General features: G+C 48.7%; 1 protein-coding gene across 10 annotated transcripts in view; it reads right to left on the bottom strand.

Moving 5' to 3' along the window:
- The window catches only part of Myrip (myosin VIIA and Rab interacting protein), a 167050-nt gene that overhangs the window by 127110 nt on the left and 27927 nt on the right, over positions 1-12013 (bottom strand). For all 10 annotated transcript variants that reach the window (NM_182844.2, XM_039081681.2, XM_039081687.2 and 7 more), the window contains 1 exon segment: positions 8185-8327. In NM_182844.2, the coding sequence (NP_878264.2) occupies positions 8185-8294 (110 nt within the window). In that variant the 5' untranslated portion in view covers positions 8295-8327.

The following is a 12013-nucleotide window of genomic DNA, read 5'->3' as shown; positions in this document are numbered from 1 at the left end:
ATTCCAACCAGGGCTCTGAAGCGGATGAACGAATACCCAACAGCTTTGCTGTAATACGTTTGGCCTTTCCATTATTAATGGAATGCCAGCAATAAAGAGGAGATCTGAGAGCCCAAATCTCCTGAGGCCCTTCTGGCTGTGAGACTCTCTCCACTCCACACCCCCACTTCCACTCCCTGAGGTCTCCTGCCTCCTACAGGGCCCTGAGTTCTCCACAGGTGTCGCAGCTTGCTGGGCTTTCTCCCTTGTATGGAAACTCTCAGGATCAGGCCTCTCACCCACCACAGAAAGCACTGACTCTGCCCTCAGAGTTAGCATTCTATGCGTACACATGTATGTGTTTGTGTGTGCACATGCACATGTATGTATTTTGTGTGCATATGCACATGTGTGTGCTTATGTGTGCATATATGTGTTTGTGTGTCTGTGTGAACAAATATGTGGGTTTGGCTATACATGCCCATGTGTGTATGGAAGCCAAAGGGTCAACTGCAGGTGTTTCCCAAGAGCTGTCCATCCTGTTCCCCATTTATTGAGACAGGGTCTGTCACTGACCTAGAACTCAGTCACTGAGTTATGCTGTCTGGCCAGTGAGCCCCAGAGACCCTCCTACCACCACATCCCCACATGCCTCACTGTTTTTAATGTGGGTTCTGGGAATCAAACTCAGGTCCTCATGATTACATGGCAAGCTCTTTACTGACTGAGCCACTTCCCCTGCCCACACACTGATCTTTCATAGCAGGTGTCTGGCTGGCTGGCTAACCTTGCAGCAGCCCTGTCCAGAAGTCACAGTCTCCTTAACCAGAGATGTTAATGCCATAGTTGACACAGAATCTCAAGGACAATTACAGTCAGGAAGGAAGTGTGGGCAGAAAGATACATAGTTACACCAGAAACTACAAGGTATCCATGTTCCAACTGGGTGCAGACAAGCCCCCAGTTCCAAAAGCAGATGCAACCTGGGGTATTGATTAATTCATCAAACCAACTGTAGCTTCCCAAACAATGGGCAGGGAGAACAAAGGAGGTTTACTTTTAACAATAGAAACTTTTTGAAAATTTCATCCTGCATCATAAAATTTTCATTTGTTTCAAATAGAAAGGAATAGCTGAGGGGAAAGGCACTAACTCCTTTATTAAAGTGCTGTGTTCTTTCTACCTTAGAAAATGGCGATCCAGGGGCTGGCAAGATGGCTTTGTATAAGTGAAGATGCTTGTTGCTAGCTGAGGACTGGAGTTCAATCCCTGGGGCCCACATGATGGAATGAGAAAAACAACTCTCACATGTTGTCTGATGACCTCCTCATGCGTACTGACATGCACACACACACACACACACACACACACACACACACACACACACACACACATATGTATGCCTGCATGCTAAGCTGATTCTATTCTAGGCAATGCAACGGGTTCCCAGGTGTGAGTACTTCTCCTCTGTTACTGGTTTTCAAATTGTTGCTAAGTAAATACTTCACAAGAAGTAAGAACCCTTTATTTGGGTTCACAGTCTGAAGGGATAAGGACCATCATGGCAGGAAAGGCAGGGTGGCTGGAAGTCCATGGTGGCAGGCATGTTTGGCAGCTCCTAGCTCATTCCCCATTGACCAGGAAGCAGACACAGGCAAAGAAGTGGGCCAGGTTAGCAAAGTCCACAGTCTGTCCCTTGTGACCCTCTTCCTCTGGCTGAGCCCCATCCTCAAGATATTACAGCCTATCAAAAAAGTGCCATCAGCTGGGGATTGGCACTCAAGCTCACAGAGGTACTTTTACATCCAAAGCTTCTACATCAGGTACTGTTTTCATTGCCATGATCTCACAAGAAGCAACATCACACTGGCAGGGTTTATTTTGGCTTACAGTTCAAGGGAATACAAGGAAAGGCATGGTGACAGAAGTGAGAGGTGGCTGGTCACACTGTATCCACAGACAGGAAGCAGACTGAGCAGAAAGTAGGCCTGCGTTATAAGACCTTAAAGCCCACCCCTAGTGGCCTGTTTCCTCCAGAGAGGCTCCACTTCTTAAAGGTTCCACAACTATCCCAAAGACCACCAATAATTGGGGACCAAACATATGGGGGAGATTTCTTATTCAAATTACATTTCCTTTCTTTAACTCAGGAGGAGGGGGCTGACAGCCCACAGCTGCTGGTGAGAAGCAGGTAGGCTCCTGGAGCCTGAGCTTAGAAGTCATTCATAATAGATGGGTGGGTGTGTGGATGGCTGGATGGGTGGATGGGTGGGTGGGTGGGTGGATGGGTGGATGGATAGATGCATGCATGGATGGATGGATGGATGGCTGGATGGCTGGATGGGTGGATGAGTGGATTAATGGATGGATGGATATATGGGTAGATGAATGGGTGGATGTATAGGTGGATGAATGGGTGGTTGGTGGGTGGATGGATGGATGATGGATGGGTGGATGGATGGATGGGTGGATGGATGGATGATGGATGGTTGGATGGATGGGTGGATGGATGGGTGGGTGAGTAGATGGATGGATAGGTGGATGGATGGATGAGTGGATGGATGGATGGGTGGATGGATGGATGGATGGATGGATGGATGGATGGATGAGTGGTTAAGTGAATGGGTGAGTGGGTGGGTGGGTGGATAGATGGATGGATGAATGGATGGATGGATAGATGGATGGATGGATGGATGGATGGATGGGTGGATGGATGAGTGGTTAAGTGAATGGGTGAGTGGGTGGGTGGGTGGATGAATGGGTGTGGGTGGATAGATGGATGGACAGAGACAGACATATCACCATACCTCTGGCTTTTGGCCTTCCTCTGTCCTAGGCCCATTAGCCCTCTAAAGGTATAAGCACATGATGTCAGTCCAACAATCACTGACAATCAATGGCCAGTAGCATTTAGTGGAAACAATTTCCTCAATCTAACCCATGCCTGGACCAGACCGCATGCTGGCTTGATTCCGGCTAGAGTGTATTAAGAGAGGGATTTTAAAGGCTGTGGCTCTCTCATCCATGTCTCCAAGACTCAATTTTAATACCACAGTCCTATGAAATTAACGGTCATTTAAAAATCCGCTCTGTAAACATGCCAGACACATAAACCACGGGCTCTGGCTCTTGTCTGGAGACCTTCCCACAGGGTGTCTTTCTGTGCATAAGAGGGAAGATGGCTAATGTTGGGGAGTCCTGGCAGCCGGAACAGGGTCAGACTAGACCATACCCCTAGCTCCCTGGGCCTCCTCTGAACTTGAGGAATGACCCTCTTCATCTGCAAAGTCAAGGGCTGCAGCATAATAAAATTCTCAGCTGCCTCTTGGCTCTCACCAACCACACCACACAGAGCAACACTGGGCTATGGCAATAGAAAGGAAACAAGCCCCAGGTCTCCAGGGTTCCTTGGTTACTCTTCTCATTGCTGGGGTAAAATGGCCCCGGCAAAGACAACAGAAGGAAGGTTTGCTTTTGGCTCCCAGTCTGAGGGAAGTGCATCCTGAGGGGAAAGCATGACAGCGGAGCCTTGAGGCATCTGGTCACATTCCACCCACAGTCAAGTGGCAAAAGATGCTTTTGCTCCATTTATTTTCTCATTTTTACACAGCCCAGGATTTCAGCCAAAGAAATGGTGCCACCCACGGAGGGCAGGACTTCCATCTCAGCAAACCCAATCAAGACAAATCACCTCACAGGGACGCCCACTGATTCTAGATCTCATTGAGTTAACCATTGAGAGTAACCGTTACAGAAGCATAATCCAGCGAACTCACACCATGTCCCCTGCTGGTCGCCATAGTATCTCCTCATGCAGTGGCCTAAGGATCAGGCTCCATCTACCCTGTGAGGTCATACATATCTCAACAGACATTTCTAGAGTCACCCCAGCAGGTAAGGGGAGACGGAGGGGCTGTACCACCTCCTAGGTACTCGCTCAGCCTGGAAGAGACACAGGCCCTGCCCCTCACACTTGATTGGCCAGACCTCAATGGTCTCTGAACCACAGAAGCAACCAGAAAATACTGGGTGAGTGCTGCTGGACTCTTCCACAAGGGGAAAACAGTTCACTTGTGATGGTAACTTCCATCTATTTAAGTGAGACCATCCCAGCAGGACCTCACAGCTCTGTGTTGAGGAAGTGAATAAAGGGAGCCTCAACACTGAGACTACCGGGTAAAGCCAGGTGGAGAAGGGGCCTGAGGTCGTACACCAAACCAGACAAGCCCCAAGCAAGCGTGTTCATGAGGTCCTTACACCCTGCTTCTGAGTCATGCAGGAAGGCTCAGTGGTCTGAACTCAGGAGCCAGCTGAGTTAATAATAATGTCACACTATTATAAAAAAAACTTCAATAACGGGTAGTGGGGATAGGAAGATGGTTATCAAGTTCGATCCCAGTAGCCACATAAAAAGCAGGTGCGATGGCACATACCTGCAGCCCCAGTGTTGGGGAAGCAGAGATAGGCAGATGCCGGGAGCTCACTGGCTAGTTAGCCCAGCTTGTTCTGTGAGCCTCAAACCCCAGTGAGGGTCCTATCTCAGAAAACAAGGCTGAGGGTTCCTGAGGTGTGACACTTGAAGTGACCCATAGCTTTCATCTGCATGCTTAAGCATGTGAACACACGTGTGCATACATGCACCCCCACCACACATGGGCACACACACATACACACATGTGTACATACATGCATCCCCACCACACATGGCCACACACACACATACACACATATACCCCCACCACAACCCCACCACACATGGCCAACACACACATACATACATGTACATACATGCACCCTCAACACACATGGGCATGTGCACACACATATACAAATACATCCCCACCACACCCCTACCATACATGGGCACACACACATATACTCCCACCACACCCCCACCACACATGTGCACACACACATATATGCACCCCCACCACACACACAAACCATTACTATGTTTTGGGTACCTGGCATTGTTCTAGGAGCCCAGTAGAGAAGAAAGCATGGGCGAACCACTCCCACCCTAATCCCCCTGCACAGTGAGGTTCTAAATGCCACGCTGCCTGAGTCCTAATAACCCAAGAACCTGGGACATTGCTTCTTCCAGGCAGGGCGTCCCACCTCTGTAGGACTGCTTCCCACCAAGACCACACTGTGCCAAAAGCCGTGTGTGCGTGCCTGACACAAAGACCACACTGACTCCTCCCACATCCCCCAGAAATCAAACTATAGAAGAGATGAGGTAGACAGCGAAGATCTCTGACCAGGGACTCAACCATGGCTATTTTTATACTCTGAGGTTTTTCCACATCTCTCTGAGAGGAGGAAGGGAGGAGACGCTTCCTGCGAGGTAGACCTCACTGCTGGAAGATACAAGCCACTGCAGACAGAGCTGGAGACGTGGTGGCTTAATGCTAATTAATTCATTCTTCTCACTGCATCCTGTTTAGACACTCAATATATTTAGCAGAACCTGGGCCCAGCAGTCCTTCAAGGCACTGTCTGCTTGGTGTTTGCTGTCTTAAAGGGACAAACATGAAAAGAAATCATCTGTGGACTGAGCGCCAATCACTCCTCCATTCCCAGAAGCCCTCTGACTTTGGGAGTCAAAAGGTCGTAGTCAGGGGGAGGAGAGTTTCCTGCACCACTGTTTCTGGCCCCTGAGCAGGCTTCACAGCACCCACCTGGAGTGTCTCCCACCTCTGCATGGTCCCCAGGAACCCAGACAGCCCAGACAGGCTGACAAGTTCCTGTGTTGCCTGGTTCCAGATGACAAGGGAAGCAACCACTTGGTGTCCTTCCCTCCCTCTCATGACTACTTTAAAATAACAGCAGAGAAATAAAAATAAGGATTAGGGGAAGGATTGAAGAAGCCAAAAGGGAGAATGACCCCACAGGAAGACCAGCAGTCTCAACAGACCCCAGGGAGCTCCCAGAGACTGAGCCACCAACCAGGGGCATGAAAGGGCTGGTCTGAGGCCCAGGGCACGTATGTAGCAGAGGTCTGGCCTCAGTGGGAGAGGATGCACTTAATCCTTGAGAGACTGAGGCCCCAGGGAAGGGGCACACCTGGGGGGGTGATACCCTCTTGGAGGCAAGAGGGAGGAGGAAAGGAATGAGGAATTGGCGGAGGGGGGAGAACTGATGGGGACAACAACTAGATTGTAAATAAATATCTTTTAAAAAAAGAAATAGAGATAAACTAACTCATAACATTGATGAGGAGAGAGCTATCAGCCACCTACAGAGTCCAAGGGAGTTCTGGAGTGGAGAGGAGGGAGAGAGCATTTCCAGTCATGATTGCATAAGTGCTACCTGTTGGCTTCCAGACACTAAAAAGCAAGCCACAAACAACAGAGACACTCAAAGATGTTTGCAGAGCAGCATGGGACGGCCCTCGGCGCTGGGTGTGAACTGTTCTGTAGAAAGAGTAGGGGTATGAAGCAGAGTCATTACAGAGGAAGGGCTGGGCTCCGAGTATGAACACCATTCTGTCGGAAATAAGAAAGGACGAGTAAAGTTCAAAGAACAGGTTTCCGTATTAAATTTGAAAAATATGCTAGTTAGCTGTCAATTCCACACAGCCTAGAGCCCTTTGAGAAGGGAGTCTCCATAGATAGACTGCCCAGACGGGATTGGCCCGTGAGAATGAGTGGGGATTACCTTAATGGCTAATGAATGTGGGAGGCCCCAGGCCACTGTGGGCAGCACCATTCCCTAGGTAGGCATTCCTGAGCTGTATTAAGGAAGCTAGCTGAGTGCGTGCCTGAGAGTAAGCCAGCCGGCAGCATCCTCCACAGCTTCTGTTTGCTTTCTTGCCCTGCCTTAACCATAGACTGTAACCTCTAAGTTGCTTTGGTCAAATGTAATACAGCAAGAGACAGAAACTAAAACAATGGTGAATAGGAAAAAAAAAAAACAAAAACAAAAAAACAAAAGCACAATCATCAAGAAGCTGAAGATGAAGGCTTGAGAGTCAGTCAAGCCCCCATCATTCAAAGCCTAGAATGATTCAAGGGCAGGTCACGCATGTGTTCGGATTTATGAAGTCACATAGAGGAACTCAAGGTGACCTCAACATGAAGGTTGAAGCAGGAGAACTCAAGGTGACCTCAATGTGAAGGTCACAGCAGGACAGCTCAAGGTGACCTTGGCATGAAGGTCATAGCAGGAGAACTCAAGGTGACCTCAGCCTGGAGCAAAGGCCTTGTAGAGCACCTAAGAGATACACCTCTCTGTGTGACTGTGAGGTTTTCAGAAAGGTGTGATGGAGAAGGAAGGAGTCATTGACTGTGGACCAGTGCTCAGAATGAACGAAAATAAAGGGGCAGGACAGCCTGGTGAGCAGCGGTTCTCATCTCCCTCTGATTCCTGACATGTGTAAACAGTGTGCCCTGCTGCTCCATGCTCCAGCCTCCATGCCCTTCTCACCATGATGGACTGCACCCTTAAACTGTGAGCCCAAGTAAAGCCTTCTTCCTTTGAGCTACTTGCCTTGTAATGAGTCAGTACCCTGTGTCAGCTGGGGCTCACAGGGACAGAACAGCCCAGAGGGTCTGTGAGGAGACTGCCGCACGCCTGGGGCAGGAGCCGCTGGGTGAGACCGCTTCCCCTCAGAATCTCTTCCCAGGACGTTTTCACCTCTCTTTACATCTCCACACGATGTTCCTAAGACCCAATTCCCACTCCCACGACCTTTGCTTTCTGTTGGCGCTGGAGACGAGGTCATCACCAATAAACTGCACACCTGAGTCCTGACCCCCAAACCCGAAACAGCACAGCTGAGTGGGAGGCAGGAGAATGAATTCAGCCCAGGACTGCAGAAGGAGACAGTTCCACTGTGAGTTTTACACCCATGAAAGGAACTGCTAAAGAATGAAATAGTATTTCCTATGACAACATTACTTCTATTCATTGTTTGTAAACCTCTCCCGGGCACCTTAAATGCAAGCAATATGGAGACTAGACAATAGATCCTCATGGTTCTGAGGTGACATCTTAAGTCCTTTGGTTCAGTGATGGCAGACTCTCACTAAGGTGATGCAGGTGTCACACCTGTGGGCCAGGTACCTTAGACACATGTCACTGGATATGAGAAGCCTCTCAAGAAAGGACAGGGTAGCCATTCCATAAACCCAAGTGTGGGATTATAACACAGACAGCTGAGCCTCGCTGTCCGAACATGGTCAGGCAAAAGAGCCATCTCACCTCAGCCGGTCCTCCTCCTTTTTGCGAAGATTGAAGTCTCTCTGTACCACTTGGAGAACGTGTTCGGTCTCATCGTCGGTCAGACCCGACAGGTCCAGCTTCCTCCCCATGGTCAGGGTTAAACACGGACAACTGAGCTAGGTCTGTGGAGTGAAAGGAGAGATCAGAGACTGAGGACAGGGTTGTGTGGCTTGAATCCACCCTCGACGCTGACTTAGACCAAGCATGGTGTTTCTGTGGAGCGGCAGCGTACAAAGGCAGCCTGCTCCTCTGAACTCTTGTGTGCTGCTTCTAGGTGGCTCTGGCCAGACGGCAGGAAATCAGGGGACTGAGCTTCTGCTGTCCTCAACTCAAGTGAAGACAAAGAGATCTTATGTCAGGCATGGTGGAGCACACCGGGGACCCCAGCATCCAGGACACGGAAGTAGGAAGATCAGTAGGGAGCTCTTGGCCAGCCTGGAGTACCATAGGAAGAAGGAAGGAGAGAGGGAGGGAGGGAGGGAAGGAAGGAGAGGAGGAAGGAAGGAGGGAGGGAGGGAGGGAGGGAGGGAGGGAGGGAGGGAAGGAGAGAAGGGAACCAAACCAGCAACAGCAGGTAATCTATCCTTTTCGTCAAAATGAAACATATTTCCACAAAGCACTGAAAAGGGATCGTCAAGAATTCTTCATTTCTATAGTTTGACAGGTTATTTATAGGTATTCTATTTCAACACAAAATAAATTGTTTTCTTTAGAAAAATAATATCCCACGTATGCTATACCCCTAAGCTCTTCTTCAGGCCTATGCAATAAACACCAGAAATCCCGAGATGATGTGTGAAGCTGGAGGGAGAAGCCAAGCTCTATGTTTCGTGCGTAGAGCGATTCTAGGAGTGCGTAAGATAACACAAGGGCTGGTGTGCGGCTCAGCTGGAGAGCATGTGTCTAGCGTGCCCCAGGCCCTGAGCTCAATCCCCAGCATGCAGAGAGCTGGGTGTGTGGTTCCCACACTATAACCTCCACTCTGCAGAGGTGGAGGGAGGACAGACGTTCAAGGTCACTGAAGTTTCTTTTTTAAAAGAAATATATCCTAGTTTTTTGTTGTTGTTGTTGTTGTTGTTTTTTACCCATTTTGTTCTTTCTGTCTTTGGTCTCCGTTATGTAAGGTGTTCAAGGCCAGCCTAAGTTGCATGAGACCCTATCTCAAAAAGATGACTGAATGACTGAGCGAATGAATGAATGACGTAACATGAACCTCAAACCCAACAAAAAGTGATCTGCACGTGTCATAATGAGCTCTCTGAAACATTTTAAGAATTACAGTTGAGGATTCTAATAAATAATGACGCTAGGGTTCTTAACAACGTTTCCACTGAATGATTAACATCTACTGTGGGACACGAGCTTTTCCACACGTGGATATTAAACGGCTCTAATGCTCACAACATTGTACGCACAGTCACAGATGAGGGGAAAAGGCTTGCACTCGCTCGCCCTCTAAGGAGGGATGCATCTGTATCTCTGCCTCAGGGCCCTGGCCCTACACACATCCCTAGCATACAGAGGGCAACGTGGGACCTCAGGCTTTAACGTGGGAGGGCCTGAGTCCCTTAACCCTCTTTATTGTGTGTAAACTAGGAACACTAGGAACAGCAGATCCTTCTCTCTGAGTGTGCATATGTGTGCAGTGTAAGAGCTAGAGGGAAGGAGGGAGGGAGGGAGGGAGGGAGGGAGGGAGGGAGGGAGGGAGGGAGGGAGGGAATGTATATATCTCATGTTCGTGCAGGTCCTTCGGCAGTCAGAAGGGGGCATTTGTTGAGGGGCTGTTGGGCCACCTGGAACTGGAGTTGCCAACTTGGGTGCCGGGAACTGAGCTCAGGACCTCTGAATGAGCAGCAAGTGCTCCTAACCACTGAGCCATCCCTCCTGACTCCCTGGCTGTTTGGTATTTGTTTTGTTTTCAAAGCAGCATCTTGCTGTGTAGCTTTGACTGACATTTAACTGTGTAAGCTATGTAGCCCAGACTGGTCTTGAATTCACAACAATCCTCCTGCCTCAGACTCCATATTGATAGAGTTACGGTCACATACCGCTACCCCATTACCTGGCTTGCTAGCATTCTTTAGGCTGTGTGGGTTTTCTTTTCATTCACAGATAATAAGTGGAGAAGACAGAGTGGCGTTAGTCCCTAAGTCTCTTGTTAGGTGATTTAAAACCATGTGACGGCGTAATATAAACTAATCTCAAGATTTCCCCACAAATCAGGACAAGAATGCTAAGCCTCAGAAACACTTCCCTCCCATAATGCAACTTGAAAACCAATCACCCACCTGCTCTACACCGAGGTGGGAGGGTGACTTTGAGACCTGTAGGTCAGGAGAAGCCAAAGCAGACAAAGTCTTGCTGGGGAGGAACAGGGTCAGCCACCACCTTCAGCACACACACAGCAAGAGGAGCCCTTCAGCATGCACAGCAGACACAGTCTTCCTTTAAACACTCCATTAAAGGGCTACCGGGGGCTCAGTGGGGAAGAGCACTGCCTGCCCTTGCAGGGAACACAGGTTCAGTTCGCAGCACCCACATGATGGCTCACAACCAAATATAACTCCAATTCTAGCCAACCTGTTGCCCTCTTCTGGCCTCTGTGGGAACCTGGCACACGCATGGTGCACAGACAAACGTGTGGGGGAAAGACTAATATAAGTTTGGGGGTGGGGGGAGCTGGGATGGCCATACATAAACCTGTAACCTCAGCGCTATGGGGAGGAGACAGGAGGATTCCTGGGTTTGCTGACTTCCAGCCTTTGCTCTGGGTTCACTGAAGGAGCAGTGTGAAAAATGACACAGCAGGACATTCGACATCCTTCTCTGGCTTCCGCACGTGTGTGCACATAGGAAGACACACTTGCACATGGATGCACGCCAACACCCCACACATACATACACTATGCACACACAATAGTACAACACATACATATACATATAATACTACACATATACACGTACATATACCATGCACACACACCACATACATATACCACACACATATACTACACATACATGCACATACACACACACATATATATATACAGTATTACACATACACACATATACATAAAATATTGCACAAACATACACACACATATATACACCACATACACACACACCACACATATATCACAATATACCACACACACATATAATACTACACATACACATACAGACACCATACACATACACATATATACCCCATAATACAATACTATACACATACCCCATTTTATACCATACATACACTATACACATATACCATCCCATTAGGACCCTATGGTAGCCCTGTGGCACTATTAGAAGGTGTGGCCTTGTTGAAGTATTTGTGTCACTGTAGGCATGGGCTTAAGACCCTCACCCTAGCTGCCTGGAAGCCAGTCTTCCACTAGCAGCCTTCAGATGAAGATGTAGAACTCTCAACTCCTCCTGCACCATGCCTGCCTGGATGCTGCCATGTTCCCACTTTGATAAAAATGGACTGAACCTCTGAACCTGTAAGCCAGCCCCAATTAAATGTTGTCCTTAGAAGAGTTGCCTTGGTCATGGTGTCTGTTCACAGCAGTAAAACCCTAACTAAGGCAGACGAGATTCCTGACCTCGTGTCATCTCCAACAATGGTAAATTAGATTGTAAGACACCTAGCTGGCCAGATAGGGTGACATGGATCTGATCATACCTACAAAAGACCGACTGAGACTCAAGAAGGCTATAAAAGGCCCAGACGAAGCACAGAGAGCAGCGTCTGAGAAATGGTACAAGCTCTTCACATTTGACAGTGAGCACGACTGTAGTCCATGTG

This window comes from Rattus norvegicus, chromosome 8, assembly GCF_036323735.1.
Source record: "Rattus norvegicus strain BN/NHsdMcwi chromosome 8, GRCr8, whole genome shotgun sequence".
Classification (NCBI taxonomy): Eukaryota; Metazoa; Chordata; class Mammalia; order Rodentia; family Muridae; genus Rattus; species Rattus norvegicus.
This window is presented reverse-complemented; position numbering and strand designations above follow the sequence as displayed.